At 45.4% G+C, this 19,411-nt stretch overlaps 1 protein-coding gene and 1 pseudogene across 1 annotated transcript; both read left to right on the plus strand.

Annotated features, from left to right (window-relative positions):
- The first annotated feature begins 413 nt into the window (after positions 1-413).
- Positions 414-2,387, plus strand: LOC141257124 (general transcription factor II-I repeat domain-containing protein 2B pseudogene; annotated as a pseudogene).
- Positions 2,388-5,978: 3,591 nt separating this feature from the next.
- Positions 5,979-7,263, plus strand: LOC141257716 (general transcription factor II-I repeat domain-containing protein 2B-like). Its single transcript, XM_073672956.1, has one exon. It carries the CDS (start codon positions 5,992-5,994, stop codon positions 7,261-7,263), a length of 1,272 nt encoding a protein of 423 aa, XP_073529057.1. The 5' UTR covers positions 5,979-5,991.
- The last annotated feature ends 12,148 nt before the right edge of the window (positions 7,264-19,411 follow it).

The following is a 19,411-nucleotide window of genomic DNA, read 5'->3' on the forward strand; positions in this document are numbered from 1 at the left end:
GCAGCTCGCAACCTCTGAAGCTGGGATCCCTGGATGGACTGAGGCGGTGACTCATCCCGCGCACCGCTGACAGAGCAGCGGCTATGTAAGTCAGTGCGGGGATAGAGGGGGGCTGTGGTGGGGGCCTTGGTGCTGCTCCAGAGCCTGCAGGGCAGGCGTACTGTATGGTCTCTGGAGCATGTGAGTTGGGCTGTGTTACACTGGTTATGAAAAGGAAGGGGGGAATGTTTCTGTATGTGACCGGCCGCGGGACACAGCTCACCGCGTCTGCCGGGACTCCTCCGGTTCCTGAGGAATGATGAGTACACGTGCTTCCTCCCCTGTCCCCTGCAGCAGCCACTCTGTTCTTCTGACACTCGGGCAGACAATTCTTCCAATGGGAGTCCCGATTCTCTGCCCGAGTGTCAGAAGAACAGAGTGGCTGCTGCAGGGGACAGGGGAGGAAGCACGTGGTATGTGTGTACCACTCCTGTTCTCATGATACATCAGGAACCACAGGAGTCCCAGCAGACGCAGTGAGCTTTATCATCCTTGCACCAGAGTAGACCCTGACATCTGCGGGTCACAGTTAGCCCTTAAATATGTCAGCTAACATTAAAAAAAGGAAGATTGATGCAGAATGCAGAGTTTTTAAAAAGGAATGGACTTCTAAATATTTATTTACTGAAGCCAAAGGTAAAGCTGTATGCTTAGTTTGTGGAGAGCAGATAGCTGTGTTTAAGGATTACAATTTAAGTCGCCATTATGAGACTAAACATGCAGAGAAATACAAGAACTTGACAGAGGCAGAGCAGGCACGGGCATCTGAAGATTTGCTATCAAAACTGCAAAGGCAGCAAGGATTTTTTACAAAGCTCCACACATCCAGGGATGCAGCCGTCAGGACAAGCTTTGTAATATCCCACAAAATTGCAAGAAACAGTAAGCCATTCTGTGAAGGGGAGTTCGTCAAAGAATGTTTGGTGGACTCTGCAGCGATAATTTGTCCTGAGAAAAAAGAAGCATTTTCAAATGTGCCCCTCTCCAGACGAACCGTAACAAGACGGGTAGAAGACATTGCGGGGAATTTGGAGTTTCAGCTGAAAAACAAAGTTGATGATTTTATTTTTTTTTGCATGGCTCTGGACGAGAGCTGTGATATCCGTGATACCGCCCAGTTACTTATCTTTGTACGCGGAATAACAAAAAAATTCGAGATGACCGAAGAGCTGTTAGCTTTGCGATCAATGAAAGGTACCACAACAGGGAGTGATTTGTTCACCGAAGTAAATGCATCCATGGACAAACTGGGCCTAAAATGGAACAAATTAGTAAGTGTTATAACCGATGGCTGTCCAAATATGACAGGGAAAAACGTTGGACTTTTGAAGCGGATGCAAGATAAAGTGAATGAAATAAACCCAGAACAGAAATTGATATTTTTGCATTGCATTATTCATCAAGAAGTGCTGTGCAAGTCGGTGCTAAAAATCAGCCATGTTGTTGATGTTGTAACTAAGACAGTTAATTTTATCAGGGCAAAAGGGCTGAATCACAGACAGTTTGTTGCACTGTTGGAGGAGCAAGAAAGTGAACATAGTGACATAGGCTACCACACCGCTGTGAGATGGCTCAGCCTTGGAAAGGTGCTTAAAAGAGTATGGGACCTGAGAGCTGAGATTCAGGATTTTTGTAAGATGAAAGGCAAAGACATCCCAGAGTTCTCAGATAAGCACTGGATGGCAGATCTGGCCTTTGCCATTGATGTGACTACACTAATGAATGAGCTAAATAGCAAGCTCCAAGGCAAAGGCCTCTTTGCACATGAAATGTTCAGCTTGGTGACAGCTTTCATGAGAAAGTTGAAGTTTCTTTCTAGCCAATTGAAGGACAAAATTCTCACTCACGTGCCAACACTGAAAGAAGTCACACCATCAGCTGATCACCTCGACAAGTATTCATCCATGTTAGCGGCTTTATATGATGAATTTTCCAGAAGATTTGAAGACTTCAAAGGAGTTGAGAGTGAAATGCACACGATTTCCTCTCCCTTTGCATGCTGTGTGGATAATGCACCCAGTGATGTCCAGTTAGAACTCATTGATCTGCAGTCTGACAATCTACTGGCAGAGCTTTTTAAATCAGTATCACTGCTGGAGTTTTATTCTTCTCTCAAAGAGGAAAACTTTCCAAACATAAGGAGGCATGCTCAGAGGATGTTGGTTCTCTTTGGATCTACCTACGTATGTGAACAAACATTCTCACTGATGAAGTTCAACAAATCCAGATACAGATCCTCTCTCAGTGATGATCACTTGTGTGCTGTTCTTCGCATATCCACCTCAGATATTGAACCTAACTTCAATGAACTTGTTCAGGCCCAAAACAGACTAGATTACTCTCATTGAACATTTTCATGTTATTGAAATGTTTAATTTTCTGTTCTTTACGAAGTTAAAGGGATGCCGTTCGTTAAAAAACTAACATGATATCTTGACCTAAAATAGCAAGTTTTTTCCAAACACTGTTAAAGTTAACAATTTTCTAAAGTGAACAATCACAAGCTGGTTGCAATTCAACATCTTATCATTAAATAATGATGTAATTAGGTCCTCCGTATTTTCATTGTATTTTAAATCTTTGCATTGTTTAACATACTGTTTGTTTATGAAAAGATAGCATATGTATATATACAGTATTGGGTAGAACGGAGTTAATTATATTAGTCCGGCCCTCTAAAACCATCCCAATTTCTCATGCGGCCCCCTGGCAAAATTAATTGCCCACCCCTGATCTATACTGACCTCCATCAGGCTGCAAATTAAAAATAATTTTTATCTGCATCTACCTCTGAAAAAATATTTGGCCTTCTAGCTGTGTGTGGGACTTGTTCTATTAGTCCATCTATACTGACCTCCATCAGGTTGCAAACTGAATATAATTTTTTTCTGCATCTAGCTCTGAAAAAATATTTGGCCTTCTAGCAGTGTGTGGGACTTTCTCTAATAGTCCATCTATACTGACCTCCATCAGGTTTCAAATTAAAAATAATTTATATCTGCATCTAGCTCTGAAAAAATATTTGGCCTTCTAGCAGTGTGTGGGACTTTCTCTATTAGTCCATCTATACTGACCTCCATCAGGTTTCAAATTAAAAATAATTTATATCTGCATCTAGCTCTGAAAAAATATTTGGCCTTCTAGCAGTGTGTGGGACTTTCTCTATTAGTCCATCTATACTGACCTCCATCAGGTTGCAAACTGAATATATTTTTTTTCTGCATCTACCTCTGAAAAAATATTGGGCTTCTAGCTGTGTGTGGGACTTGTTCTATTAATCCATCTATACAGACCTCCATCAGGTTGCAAACTAAATATAATTTTTTTCTGCATCTACCTCTGAAAAAATATTTGGGCTTCTAGCTGTGTGTGGGACTTGTTTTATTAATCCATCTATACAGACCTCCATCAGGTTGCAAACTGAATATAATTTTTTTCTGCATCTACCACTGAAAAAATATTTGGGCTTCTAGCTGTGTGTGGGACTTGTTCTATTAGTCCATCTATACTGACCTCCATCAGGTTGCAAACTGAATATAATTTTTTTCTGCATCTAGCTCTGAAAAAATATTTGGCCTTCTAGCAGTGTGTGGGACTTTCTCTATTAGTCCATCTATACTGACCTCCATCAGGTTGCAAATTAAAAATAATTTTTATCTGCATCTAGCTCTGAAAAAATATTTGGCCTTCTAGCAGTGTGTGGGACTTTCTCTATTAGTCCATCCATACTGACCTCCATCAGGTTGCAAATTCAAAATAATTTATATCTGCATCTAGCTCTGAAAAAATATTTGGCCTTCTAGCAGTGTGTGGGACTTTCTCTATTAGTCCATCTATACTGACCTCCATCAGGTTGCAAATTAAAAATAATTTTTTGTCTGCATCTAGCTCTGAAAAAATATTTGGCCTTCTAGCAGTGTGTGGGACTTTCTCTATTAGTCCATCTATACTGAGCTCCATCAGGTTGCAAACTGAATATAATTTTTTTCTGCATCTACCTCTGAAAAAATATTGGGCTTCTAGCTGTGTGTGGGACTTGTTCTATTAATCCATCTATACACACCTCCATCAGGTTGCAAACTGAATATAATTTTTTTCTTCATCTACCTCTGAAAAAATATTTGGGCTTCTAGCTGTGTGTGGGACTTGTTCTATTAGTCCATCTATACTGACCTCCATCAGGTTGCAAACTGAATATAATTTTTTTCTGCATCTAGCTCTGAAAAAATATTTGGCCTTCTAGCAGTGTGTGGGACTTTCTCTATTAGTCCATCTATACTGACCTCCATCAGGTTGCAAATTAAAAATAATTTTTCATCTGCATCTAGCTCTGAAAAATTATTTGGCCTTCTAGCAGTGTGTGGGACTTTCTCTATTAGTCCATCTATACTGACCTCCATCAGGTTGCAAACTGAATATATTTTTTTTCTGCATCTACCTCTGAAAAAATATTTGGGCTTCTAGCTGTGTGTAGGACTTGTTCTATTAGTCCATCTATACTGACCTCCATCAGGTTGCAAACTGAATACAATTTTTTTCTGCATCTAGCTCTGAAAAAATATTTGGCCTTCTAGCAGTGTGTGGGACTTTCTCTAATAGTCCATCTATACCAGACCCGGGCAAGGGGCGGCCCGTGGGCCGCATCCGGCCCGCCGGCTGTCAGTGACCGGCCCGCGGAGGCGCTCCGGCAGATCAGCAAGGATGCATGATCTCACCTTGTCTGCCGGGACTCCTCCGGTTCCTTCCTTCTGCCGTGACTTAGAGACACGCCGGGCGCTTGATAGACACGCCGGGCGCGTCCTCTCTGATGCTAGGGGGCGGGTCTAGGGGGCGGGGGCAGCTCGCAACCTCTGAAGCTGGGATCCCTGGATGGACTGAGGCGGTGACTCATCCCGCGCACCGCTGACAGAGCAGCGGCTATGTAAGTCAGTGCGGGGATAGAGGGGGGCTGTGGTGGGGGCCTTGGTGCTGCTCCAGAGCCTGCAGGGCAGGCGTACTGTATGGTCTCTGGAGCATGTGAGTTGGGCTGTGTTACACTGGTTATGAAAAGGAAGGGGGGAATGTTTCTGTATGTGACCGGCCGCGGGACACAGCTCACCGCGTCTGCCGGGACTCCTCCGGTTCCTGAGGAATGATGAGTACACGTGCTTCCTCCCCTGTCCCCTGCAGCAGCCACTCTGTTCTTCTGACACTCGGGCAGACAATTCTTCCAATGGGAGTCCCGATTCTCTGCCCGAGTGTCAGAAGAACAGAGTGGCTGCTGCAGGGGACAGGGGAGGAAGCACGTGGTATGTGTGTACCACTCCTGTTCTCATGATACATCAGGAACCACAGGAGTCCCAGCAGACGCAGTGAGCTTTATCATCCTTGCACCAGAGTAGACCCTGACATCTGCGGGTCACAGTTAGCCCTTAAATATGTCAGCTAACATTAAAAAAAGGAAGATTGATGCAGAATGCAGAGTTTTTAAAAAGGAATGGACTTCTAAATATTTATTTACTGAAGCCAAAGGTAAAGCTGTATGCTTAGTTTGTGGAGAGCAGATAGCTGTGTTTAAGGATTACAATTTAAGTCGCCATTATGAGACTAAACATGCAGAGAAATACAAGAACTTGACAGAGGCAGAGCAGGCACGGGCATCTGAAGATTTGCTATCAAAACTGCAAAGGCAGCAAGGATTTTTTACAAAGCTCCACACATCCAGGGATGCAGCCGTCAGGACAAGCTTTGTAATATCCCACAAAATTGCAAGAAACAGTAAGCCATTCTGTGAAGGGGAGTTCGTCAAAGAATGTTTGGTGGACTCTGCAGCGATAATTTGTCCTGAGAAAAAAGAAGCATTTTCAAATGTGCCCCTCTCCAGACGAACCGTAACAAGACGGGTAGAAGACATTGCGGGGAATTTGGAGTTTCAGCTGAAAAACAAAGTTGATGATTTTATTTTTTTTTTGCATGGCTCTGGACGAGAGCTGTGATATCCGTGATACCGCCCAGTTACTTATCTTTGTACGCGGAATAACAAAAAAATTCGAGATGACCGAAGAGCTGTTAGCTTTGCGATCAATGAAAGGTACCACAACAGGGAGTGATTTGTTCACCGAAGTAAATGCATCCATGGACAAACTGGGCCTAAAATGGAACAAATTAGTAAGTGTTATAACCGATGGCTGTCCAAATATGACAGGGAAAAACGTTGGACTTTTGAAGCGGATGCAAGATAAAGTGAATGAAATAAACCCAGAACAGAAATTGATATTTTTGCATTGCATTATTCATCAAGAAGTGCTGTGCAAGTCGGTGCTAAAAAACAGCCATGTTGTTGATGTTGTAACTAAGACAGTTAATTTTATCAGGGCAAGAGGGCTGAATCACAGACAGTTTGTTGCACTGTTGGAGGAGCAAGAAAGTGAACATAGTGACATAGGCTACCACACCGCTGTGAGATGGCTCAGCCTTGGAAAGGTGCTTAAAAGAGTATGGGACCTGAGAGCTGAGATTCAGGATTTTTGTAAGATGAAAGGCAAAGACATCCCAGAGTTCTCAGATAAGCACTGGATGGCAGATCTGGCCTTTGCCATTGATGTGACTACACTAATGAATGAGCTAAATAGCAAGCTCCAAGGCAAAGGCCTCTTTGCACATGAAATGTTCAGCTTGGTGACAGCTTTCATGAGAAAGTTGAAGTTTCTTTCTAGCCAATTGAAGGACAAAATTCTCACTCACGTGCCAACACTGAAAGAAGTCACACCATCAGCTGATCACCTCGACAAGTATTCATCCATGTTAGCGGCTTTATATGATGAATTTTCCAGAAGATTTGAAGACTTCAAAGGAGTTGAGAGTGAAATGCACACGATTTCCTCTCCCTTTGCATGCTGTGTGGATAATGCACCCAGTGATGTCCAGTTAGAACTCATTGATCTGCAGTCTGACAATCTACTGGCAGAGCTTTTTAAATCAGTATCACTGCTGGAGTTTTATTCTTCTCTCAAAGAGGAAAACTTTCCAAACATAAGGAGGCATGCTCAGAGGATGTTGGTTCTCTTTGGATCTACCTACGTATGTGAACAAACATTCTCACTGATGAAGTTCAACAAATCCAGATACAGATCCTCTCTCAGTGATGATCACTTGTGTGCTGTTCTTCGCATATCCACCTCAGATATTGAACCTAACTTCAATGAACTTGTTCAGGCCCAAAACAGACTAGATTACTCTCATTGAACATTTTCATGTTATTGAAATGTTTAATTTTCTGTTCTTTACGAAGTTAAAGGGATGCCGTTCGTTAAAAAACTAACATGATATCTTGACCTAAAATAGCAAGTTTTTTCCAAACACTGTTAAAGTTAACAATTTTCTAAAGTGAACAATCACAAGCTGGTTGCAATTCAACATCTTATCATTAAATAATGATGTAATTAGGTCCTCCGTATTTTCATTGTATTTTAAATCTTAGCATTGTTTAACATACTGTTTGTTTATGAAAAGATAGCATATGTATATATACAGTATTGGGTAGAACGGAGTTAATTATATTAGTCCGGCCCTCTAAAACCATCCCAATTTCTCATGCGGCCCCCTGGCAAAATTAATTGCCCACCCCTGATCTATACTGACCTCCATCAGGCTGCAAATTAAAAATAATTTTTATCTGCATCTACCTCTGAAAAAATATTTGGCCTTCTAGCTGTGTGTGGGACTTGTTCTATTAGTCCATCTATACTGACCTCCATCAGGTTGCAAACTGAATATAATTTTTTTCTGCATCTAGCTCTGAAAAAATATTTGGCCTTCTAGCAGTGTGTGGGACTTTCTCTATTAGTCCATCTATACTGACCTCCATCAGGTTTCAAATTAAAAATAATTTATATCTGCATCTAGCTCTGAAAAAATATTTGGCCTTCTAGCAGTGTGTGGGACTTTCTCTATTAGTCCATCTATACTGACCTCCATCAGGTTGCAAATTAAAAATAATTTTTTGTCTGCATCTAGCTCTGAAAAAATATTTGGCCTTCTAGCAGTGTGTGGGACTTTCTCTATTAGTCCATCTATACTGACCTCCATCAGGTTGCAAACTGAATATATTTTTTTTCTGCATCTACCTCTGAAAAAATATTGGGCTTCTAGCTGTGTGTGGGACTTGTTCTATTAATCCATCTATACAGACCTCCATCAGGTTGCAAACTGAATATAATTTTTTTCTGCATCTACCTCTGAAAAAATATTTGGGCTTCTAGCTGTGTGTGGGACTTGTTCTATTAGTCCATCTATACTGACCTCCATCAGGTTGCAAACTGAATATAATTTTTTTCTGCATCTAGCTCTGAAAAAATATTTGGCCTTCTAGCAGTGTGTGGGACTTTCTCTATTAGTCCATCTATACTGACCTCCATCAGGTTGCAAATTAAAAATAATTTTTATCTGCATCTAGCTCTGAAAAAATATTTGGCCTTCTAGCTGTGTGTGGGACTTGTTCTATTAGTCCATCTATACTGACCTCCATCAGGTTGCAAACTAAATATAATTTTTTTCTGCATCTAGCTCTGAAAAAATATTTGGCCTTCTAGCAGTGTGTGGGATTTTCTCTATTAGTCCATCTATACTGACCTCCATCAGGTTGCAAATTAAAAATAATTTTTTGTCTGCATCTAGCTCTGAAAAAATATTTGGCCTTCTAGCAGTGTGTGGGACTTTCTCTATTAGTCCATCTATACTGACCTCCATCAGGTTGCAAACTGAATATATTTTTTTTCTGCATCTACCTCTGAAAAAATATTTGGGCTTCTAGCTGTGTGTAGGACTTGTTCTATTAGTCCATCTATACTGACCTCCATCAGGTTGCAAACTGAATACAATTTTTTTCTGCATCTACCTCTGAAAAAATATTTGGGCTTCTAGCTGTGTGTGGGACTTGTTCTATTAGTCCATCTATACTGACCTCCATCAGGTTGCAAATTGAATATAATTCTTTTCTGCATCTAACCCAGCCAATAGTTTTGGCCTAATACCACAGTTTGGCCACTCAGCTCTGCTCGGTTCCCATCCATTGTTTTTTTGTGCAAACAACTCCAGAGTTGTGAATTAGTTAACCACCGAAATGAGTGGAAAAAGGCCTGCTGCTGGTGGAAAGGGGAATAGGCGTGTTGGGAAGGGGAAAAAAGGTTGTGTCCGTGGGGTAGGTGTTAAAGCAACAGTAACATCTGCAGAAGAAAGACCATCTTCCAGTCAAACTAAAATGTCTACTTCTTTTAGCGGACAATGTGATAAGATCCCTTTCTTACGGCCACGCCAATCGCTAAAAATTCCAGATGAGGCACAAAAACAGCAGGTGCTTCAACGGATATCAAGTGCTTCTTTAAGTGGGCTCTCCTCCACATCAACTTCAACATCACAAATACTCCAGTCCTCAAAGGTGTCACCCCAATCGCACTTGCTTCCTTACAGCTCCCTAATATCCAGCTGTCCGTCTGAGTATGAGGTAGAACAGATGGTTGAGTCTGCAGACCTGTTTACTCATACTATAGCCTGGTAATCAGAGGTCGACTCCAGAGCTTCTGTGAATCCAGGCAAGGAAATGATCTGCACTGATGCCCAGAATCTTTATGAGTCAGATCCAGGACCAGACGCAGAAGGTTCTGACCATAATGTAGACCCTCATTCCCAAACTGTAACTCCTGTTAGTGGAGACAATGAGGAAGACGATGATGAGACTCAAATACCTGATTGGAGCGACAACTTTAGTTTTTTGTCAGGGCAGGAACAGGTTGGCTCTGAGGACGACGGGTGTGATAACGCACAGGGTGATGATGATGAGGTTGGAGATCCCACTTACTGTCAACCCACAGTCAGCCAAGAGATGAGGTCAGCAGAGGAGGTGGAGGAAGATGCTAATGACGACGAGGTCAGGTTGCGCCTTCCTGGACAGAGACGTAGTACTGGAAGCACGTCAACAACTGCATCCTCAAACACAACTCTGCCTCTCACCACAAGTCGTGGTGGCTCTTCAGGTCGCATGGGTGCTAAGCCTTGCATAGCCTGGGCATTTTTTCAGATCGATAAAGATGACCCAACTCGTATTATCTGTAACATTTGTCAGCAAAAGCTAAGTAGAGGCCAAAAAATACATAGTTTGAGTACTTCATGCATGAACCGGCACATGGACATGAAGCATAAGTTGCAGTGGGAAGCTCAGTGTGCTACAATGCGGCCTAGCCGGCCGGGCCAACCACCGTCTGCCATATCTTGTGCATCTGCGGCCTCTTCATCCTCTGTGACTGGGGGGACAGCAGTCACATCTGTTTTGGGGTGCAGACCTGCCACCTCTTTACCCGCAACAGCCAGCGTGATTGGCAGGTCATCATTTTCTTTGGAGGTGGTAACACCAGCTGGTGTTGAGCGCTGTCCGACATCGATAGCACCACCTTTGGATCAAGGCAACCTAACATGTCTGCCTGCATCTTCCTCACAGACCGGCAGCTTGCCGGGGACACCCTTATCAACCCCGTCTAAGCTTAATAGCTAGCCCTCGGTCCCTCAGACGTGGACAAGTAAAAGACCATTTCCTCCTAGCCATGAGAAAGCTAAGAGGTTGAATTTCACCATCTGCAAGCTCTTGGCTACAGAAATGCTGCCTTTCCGCCTGGTGGACACAGAGGATTTTCGAGACCTTATGTCCGTCGCAGTGCCCCACTACCAGATGCCCAGTCGGCACTACTTCTCAAAGAAAGGTGTGCCTGCGCTCCACCAGCATGTCGCACACAACATCACCGCTTCTTTGAGAAACTCTGTGTGTGACAGGGTGCTTTCACCACAGACACTTGGACGAGTAGGCATGGACAGGGGCGTTACATGTCACTGACTGGGCACTGGGTAACTATGGTGACAGCAGGACAAGGGGCTGCTGTCCAAGTCTTGCCGTCCCCACGAGTTGTGCGTCAATCCTCTTTATGTCAAAGTTCCTCCACTGCTTCTGCCTCCTCAACCTCCTCTCGGTCTTCCACCTGCACCCAAAGCCTGTCTGGTCATGCCACAAGCTTTCTAACTGCACAGAAGGGATCCTGCACACCTCCTTACTATGCTGGCAGTAGGGCTCAACGTCATCAGGCGGTTTTTACTTTGAAATGTCTGGGAAATGTGAGTCACACAGCTGAGGAGTTGTGGTCAGCTCTGGAGAACCAATTTCATGAATGGTTTTCTCCACTGGACCTGAAACCAGGGAAGGCCGTGTGCGACAATGCTGCAAACCTGAGTGCGGCCCTTCGCCGGTGCAATGTCACACACGTGCCTTGTATGGCTCACGTGTTGAACCTGGTTGTCCAGCAATTTTTAGCCCACTATCCCAGACTAGATGGCCTTCTGCAGAGGGCACGGTTGCTGTGTGCTCACTTCCGCCGTTCGCATCCCGCAGCTCAGCGACTTACATCTCTACAGAAGTCGTTGGGCCTGCCACTTCACCGGATAAAATGCGATGTGCCTACCCAGGGGAATTCAACTCTGCACATGTTGCAGCGACTGTGGCAGCACCGACAAGACCTGGTGCAATACGTTCTGACGTATAGCCTGGGCCAACGAGATCCAGAGGTGGGGCAAATCACGCTGGAGGAGTGGTCTCAGATCAGGGACCTATGCACCCTTCTGCACAGTTTTGAAATGGCGACGAAGATGTTTAGTGCTGACGATGCCATTATCAGCATGACTATTCCGGTGATTTACATGCTGGAGCACATGTTAAACAGAATTCGGAGTTAGGTGGTGGCACAAGAGGAGGTGGAGGAAGTAGAGGAGGAGGAGTTGTATGCGGAAGGGCTAACATCTGCAAGGTCCAGACGGTCGGCAGCACCAAGGCGGCAGGCATGTGAGGGTGGGGGAGATGGTTTTACCAGGGCGCATGGTAGCAGCCAAACTAGTGAGGAAGGTGCAGGAGCCGAGGAAGAAGTGGAGGACGAACTGATGGAAGACTCATCAGATGAGAGAGACCTTGATCACATTTCTGTTGTGCGAGGTTGGGGGGAGAGGACAGAGGAAGGAAGCATGATTGTTACCTCACCACCAACACAACAGGGACTTGGTGCTCCTGGATGCGCAACACACATGAGTGCCTTCTTGCTGCACTACCTGCAACATGACCCTCGAATTGTGAGAATTAGAAATAATCCTGACTACTGGGTTGCCACACTGTTAGATCCCCGGTACAAAAGTAAATTTGCAGAAATTATTCCTGACATAGAAAGGGATGCACGCATGCTGGAGTATCAGCAGAGACTGTTGCAGAATCTTACATGTGCTTTTCCACAAAACACCAGTGGTGCACGTAGTGAATCTCACAGTTCCAACTTGCCAACCGTGGGACCGTCAAGTGTTCAGCACTCAAACCGTAACAGAACCACAGTATCTGCTGGTAACATCAATTTTGCGGAATCATTTCACCACTTTTTTAGCCCATCCTTTGCAAGGCCACAGGAGACAAGAAGTCTGACACATAGTCAACGCCTAGAGACGATGGTACAGGAGTATCTCCAAGTAAACATTGAAGCCATGACTGTGTCACTGGACCCTTGCTCTTTTTGGGCTTCCAATCTGGATAAATGGCCGGAGCTAGCCACTTACGCCTTGGAGATCTTGTCATGCCCCGCAGCCAGCGTTCTGTCTGAACGTGTGTTCAGCGCTGCTGGTGGTGTGCTGACAGATTAGCGCACGCGGCTCTCCACTGATAATGTAGACAGACTCACGTTCATAAAGATGAACAAATCATGGATCCGAAACGACTTTTCTACCCCTGTGTCATCCTGGGGAGAGTAAAAGCTTGATGATTGGTTAAAATCACCCTACCAACCGTTTTAAGCTTTCAAATTACTAATCGTGTTTATCTGTATCTTGGCTGGAAAATAATTTGGGCTTTGTAGCAGTGTGCAGCACTGATTCTATTAGGCCATCTATAATAAGCTCCACCAGATTTAAAATTACTAATCATGTTTATCTGTATCTTGACTGGAAAATAATTTGGGCTTTGTAGCAGTGTGCAGCACTGATCCTATTAGGCCATCTATACTAAAGCTTCACCAGATTTAAAATTAATAATAATTTTTAGCTGCATCTAGCCCGTAAAATAATTTTGGGGCTCCGAGATGCGCAAGACACATAAGTGCCTTCTTGCTGCACTACCTGCAGCATGACCCTCATATTGTCAGAATTCGAAGTAATCATGACTACTGGGTTGCCACACTCTTAGATCCCCCAAACTTTTCGATCAACCTTTTCATTTTAATAAAGACCAAAAAAATGGTCATTTTTGAAATAATAAGCATTAACAGGTTGTTAGAAACTGAAATCAAACAGTTTTCAACTAAAAAATTTATTCTAGGTGATGTTACATTTTCACATAGGACCCCTTGTTCGAAAGGAGCTTCTGAACTCTCTCGTCCATTGAATTTGTCAGGTTTTGGATGGTTTCTGCTTCAATTGTTTTGCATGAGGACAGAATACCCTCCCAGAGCTGTTGCTTAGATGTGAACTGCCTCCCGCCATCATAGACACTCCTTTTGATGATGCTCCAGAGGTTCTGAATGGGGTAGAGGTCAGGGGAGCATGGGGGTCACACCATAAGTTTGTCCCCTTTTATGCCCATATCAGCCAGAGATGCAGATGTTTTATGTGCAGCATGAGATGGTGCATTATCATGCAAAAAAATGATCTTGCTGTGAAATACACGGTTCTTCTTCTTGAACCATGGCAGGAAGTGCTGTTTGAGAAAATCCACATACATTATGGAGTTCATCTTTAGCGCCTTCAGGGATCCTAAAGGGGCCGACAATCTCTCTCCCCATGATTCCAGCCCAAAACATTACTCCACCTCCTCCTTGTTGGCGCTGTAGCCGTGTTTGCGTGGGGTGTCCATCAACCAGCCATCCTCCACTCCATCCATCTGGACCATCGAGCGCTGCACGGCACTCATCCGTGAGCAAAACAGTTTTGAAATCAGTCTTCATGTAATGTTTGGCCCACTGGAGCCGTTTCTGCTTGTGTGAAGTGGATAGAGGAGGTCGTATGCACAGCTGCAAACCTCTGAAGGACCCTGCATCTTGTTGTTCGGGGGACGTTGGAGGCACCAGCAGCTTCAAAAACTTGTCTGCTGCTATGACAAGGCTTTTTTGCCGCTGCTCTTTTAACCTGATGTAATTGCCTGTAGGAAAGAATCCTCAATTTGCCCTTATCAGCACGCACACGTGTGTACTGTGAATCAGCTACATACTTCTTGATTGCCAAGACACTTCATCCTGATCATCGCACAATGTTGATTGTAGTCATGCCTTGACCTAAACACTCCACAATTTGTTGCTTCTCAGCAGCCGACACATCCTTTTTCTTTCCCATTTTGGCAGAAAATGTAGGCTGCTTAATAATGTGAGACAGCCTTCTTAAGTAGTCTTGCCTTTCATTGGACACACCTGCCAAACTAATTAGCACAGGTGTCTGCAATTGCTTACAGTGATATAAAGACCCCTGACACACATCACCATCAATGAGTTTAACTGACAAACAAACAAATTCTTCCCTTATCACTCCTAAACACTTTTTGCATAATAATTTGGAACACAGTGCACATGTGCTTTTCCACAAAACACCAGTGGTTCACATAGTGAATCTTACAGTTCTAACTTGCCAACCGTGGTCTGTATGGAGTTGTTCAATAAAGGGCCCAAAATTAAGATAACATAGATGGGAGAGGTCTCTATGAATAGGAATTCCTAAGTATTTGATACCCTGTGAGGGCCAGGCAAAGGGAAAGTTGGACTGGATGGAATCCTATATGGATTTGGGGAGGGAGACATCGAGGGCCTCAGACTTTGCTGCATTGATTTTAAAATTTGACCATGTAACAAAGTGATCTATTTCAGCCATAACAGCATGGATGGATATATGTGATTGAGTGATATATACTAGGACATCATCAGCAAATAGAGAGCACTTGTACTCGGTGCCTCCCACCTCAATCCACCTAATATTGGGGTTATGGCGAATTGATGAGAGCAGGTGCTCCGTCACTAGGATGTATAAGAGAGGGGACAGAGGACATCCCTGCCTTGTCCCATTGGTGATTGTGAAAGGTGATGAAAATGTTCTGATGCACCCCCTGGGCCTTGGGACACCCGGAGCCGGACCCTTTTTGGTGGATGCTGGTGGTTGTAGTCTTCGTGTCGGCGACCCGGTTCCGTGGCTCAGGGTGGTCAAACCAGTGGCGGAACTATTTATGTGGTTTTGATGTTTAAATGTCCGACTACGCCACCCGTGGATTGCGGTCAGAGTGAACCGCCGCTGCAGGGCAGACCGCTGAGGCTGGTGTTGTGGGTGCAGCAGAGCGTAGCATAACTCCCCACGGGAGGAGTATAGCCTCAGGGCAGTGTATGCGGAGGATGGGGGTGATGGTGCAGGGCAGCAGCAGTAACGACACGGAGTCAGTGATGCAGTCCAGGGCCTTTACTCACAGTTCTTATTATCCAGACCACGTCTGCAGGTAACGGCTGCCCACGTCGTACTGTGCTCACCAGGTGAGGGGCTCAGACAACTCCCAGATAACTTTGGAGCGCTTCACAGGACCCCCTTTGTGTGTCCTTTGTCTGGCCTTTCTTACCAACCCTTCTGTCCGGCTGCCTCGGGCCTCCTCTTGGTAAACTTGGCGCCAGTTTCCCTGACCCTATGTGGTGCCTTCCTAGCGGGTGTAGCGAGGGGTTGCGCCACATAAAATGTCACAGCCTCCGGTTTCTAGCTGAGGGTCGTTTCCTGCCTCCACTAGTTTCGGGGACCGGTCTCCCCCTTTGGCCTGACCCCTCCACGCAGGTGGATTCGGGCGTGCGGTGGCGACTCGCCCGTCCGCACCCCTGGGATCCCTTCATTCCTCGTTCCTGGAGCCTTCTCCGCTCCTCTTCCTTCCTTCTCCCTCTTCCAGGCCTGGGCCTCTGTTACTAGGCCCGCCTCCGGAGCAGAGCTCATGCAGAGCCCCTGCTCCCTGCCACTTCTGCTCAGACTTCTCTGCACTGAACTAAGATGGTGCCCACCTTTTATACTCCCTTCTCAATGCACCCAGGAACTGCTTCCTCCCTGCTCCTGCACTACAGGGTTCCCCTTCCTCAGTGTTCCCTCCCCCCACTCCAGCCAGGGACAGGGACTGTCGTGCCCATCTCAGAGGCATATTGGTTGCCCTGCCCCACGGCAATGTGGTGTAATGCATGCAGGTGTCGGGTCCTGATCCACACTCCATCCTTACCTGAGAGTGAGATATCACACCTCTGGGTGAGGTGCAATACCTCTGTAGCAACCGAGCCCTCAGGGTGCTACAGTTCCATTTATCTTCAGCCTAGGTGACGTATTGTGATACAGGGCAATGATTTTGGCTATAAAAGGGTCCCCTAGACCCCTACCCCAAGCTTTTTAAGAGAATCATATATGGCGTGCCAGGAGACTCTATGGAATGCTTTCTCAGCATCCAACGAGAGTATCTAATTACAAATTTTTAACTGCATCTAGCCCAGGAAATACTTTGTGCCTAGTAGCAGTGTCTGCTAGTCAGCGGATTATCCCGGCTGTTAAGCAAGCTACACCACCTGTAGTTTGGACACTTAATTTTTTCAAAGGAAATGCTTCGGGACCACGGGATACTCAGTGAAGAGCATCAGGAGGCACCCCAAGGCATAGGGGCTGGGACTGGCAGTAGGATGCCTTGCGGTGGACAGCCGAGCTCGATCCTTATAAAAGCTTTTTAACTGCAGCAGCTTTAGTGGACGCTACTGGAGCTGGAATTACGCGGCTGCTGGCATGAGACTTGCCCTCCAATAGATGCTTGTAAATGGATTTAAAGTGTATTCATTCAAATTAGAGAGACAATTTAAATTAAAAAGCTTAGAGCTGCCTCCACCACAGGGGGGCTCGCTCGACCCACAAGCGGACAGGCACCAGTATTGGGAGAGGGGGGCTGGCCGTCAGGGTTCACCGCGGCTCTGGCACAAACCCGGCGACACGGAGGTGGCACGGGCAGGAGCGGACTGAACGTGTCGGCTTCTCACTTTTTGGATTTTAGAAGGGCATGACATGCCTATATCTGTGTCTCCCCCTCCTTTTACTCCTCCACCTCTTTTCTTTTCGCATGACTATATGTACTTGTCACTTTTCCATGTGTTAGTTGTGTCTTCTGAGCAGTTTGTCAGCTTTTGGACACCTTTGAAGGTGTTTTCTATGTGTTTCTATGTGTTTTTGTTTGCCTGCCATTGGTTTTAACGGTGTTCGAAGGTGTTCGACGAACAGTTCGACGAACAGTTCGGCGAACACACGGGTGTTCGACGAACCGAACCGAACTCGAACACTACGGGGGTGGCTCAACACTAGTCGTCATCTTGGTGAGGACACGAAAATCTTGCCCGTTACCAGTCTGGCACGCATGGCTAACTTTATGTTACGCTGCCTTAACCGTGACCCTCGCGTTGTCAAAATGTTGGGTGACAGTCATTACTGGTTGGTGACACTTGTAGACCCCCGCTACAAGGAGAACTTTCACTCTCTTATTCCTGAGGTGGAGAGGTCTACAAAAATGGGGCAATACCAGAAGGCCCTTGCTGCAGAACTCTTAAAAAAATTCCCATCTGAACACGCTAGCGGCAGAGGTCACAGTTCGTTGCCCAACCAAGGCGTACAGGCGAGAGAGATGCAACTCCAATCCAGCAGAGGCAGGGGAACACTGTCAACGTTCTGGGACAGTTTTCTGACACCCGCCCAGCTTACAGGCCCTGAGGCGCGGGGTACTCTCACAAGGAGTGGAAAGTTTCAAAAGATGGTGAGGGAGTACCTTGCCGATCGTACCAGCGTCCTCCGTGATTCCTCTGTGCCTTTTAATTATTGGGTATCCAAGCTGGACACTTGGAATGAACTCGCTCTGTACGCCTTGGAGGTCCTGGCCTGCCCTGATGCTAGCGTGTTATCGGGGCGTGTTTTTAGTGCCGCTGGGGGAATTATAACTGATAAGCGCACTCGCCTGTCAACTGACAATGCTGACAAGCTGACCCTTATCAAAATGAACAAGGGCTGGATTGGGCCAGACTTCTCATCACCACCAAATGACAGCAGAGTAACATAAAGTCAAATCCACTGTGTTATTTCGGGAGGTGCATTCACATGCACCGCTTCACACCCACACATGGGTATACGCTTCCTCGTTTCGGCTGTTTAATCTTCTTCTCCTTATCCTCAGCCTCCACGACCACTATACCACCAGGGTGACCGTGGTCCATGTTGCCAGCATTTCAAGTTCCTCTGTCCTAATTTTTGGCAGCTTTTGTTTGGAAGGCATAGGCAAAGACTATGGGAGACCCACTCCCCAATAATGGGAATAATGTTTTTAATATGCTGTACTGCATGGCTCTTGTAAGGGGCATTAAAATCGTCTTGTTAAGCTACTGTGACCTCCATGTCTCTTACAAAGGTCGTTAATATTGTCTTTTTATTCCACTGCGACCTCCACCACTCTTCCAAGGGGCATTAAAGCGTCTTGTTAAGCTACTGTGACCTCCACGTCTCTTCCACAGGGCATTGATATTGTCTTTTTATTCCACTGTAACCTCCACCACTCTTCCAAGGGGCATTGATATTATCTTTTTATTCCACTGCGACCTCCACCACTCTTCCAAGGGGCATTAAAACCGTCTTGTTAAGATACTGTGACCTCCACCTCTCTTCCACGGGCATTGATATTGTCTTTTTATTCCACTGTAACCTCCATCACTCTTCCAAGGGGCATTAAAACTGTCTTGTTAAACCACTCTGAACTCCACCACTCTTCCAAGGGGCATTAAAACTGTCTTGTTAAACCACTCTGAACTCCACAGCTCTTCCAAGGGGCATTGACATGTTGTTTTTAATTACCTCTAACCTCCACGACTCTTGCAACGGGCATTGCATTTCCGCCTAATTTTTGTCAGCTTTTGCTTTTCAATGCATAGACGAACACTAAGGGAGACCCACTCTAATGGGTAGAAGGTTTTTAATACGCTGTAATCCACGTCTGTTTCAAGGGGCATTGCAGTGCCTAATAATTTTTGGAAAGCCTTCCATTCCCTGCTTAGGCCAACAGTGTACAGGAGACCCAGTTGCTATAAATGGAAAAAACGGTTTAGTTAAGGCCCTCTGACCTCCATGTCACTTCCAAGGGGCATTGGAGTGCCTCAAAATTTTTGGTAGGCATTGCATTCACTGTATGCCTTATAACTGTGTAGCTGAACCGCTCCTTTTGGTACAGAAACATATCCTACAAGACATGTGTGGTTGGCTGGCCTGATATTGATGTGAATGGTCCCTGTTCCTCCTGTTCTTTCTCCTTTGCCACCAC

This window comes from Phyllobates terribilis, unplaced genomic scaffold (genome assembly GCF_046119375.1).
Source record: "Phyllobates terribilis strain yellow unplaced genomic scaffold, ASM4611937v1 Scaffold_1__5_contigs__length_1240528914, whole genome shotgun sequence".
Classification (NCBI taxonomy): domain Eukaryota; kingdom Metazoa; phylum Chordata; class Amphibia; order Anura; family Dendrobatidae; genus Phyllobates; species Phyllobates terribilis.

Coding starts and splice junctions, on each gene's coding strand:
- LOC141257716 (XM_073672956.1), top strand. CDS start 5,992: ATGGCTCTGGACGAGAGCTGTGATATCCGTGATACCGCCCAGTTACTT.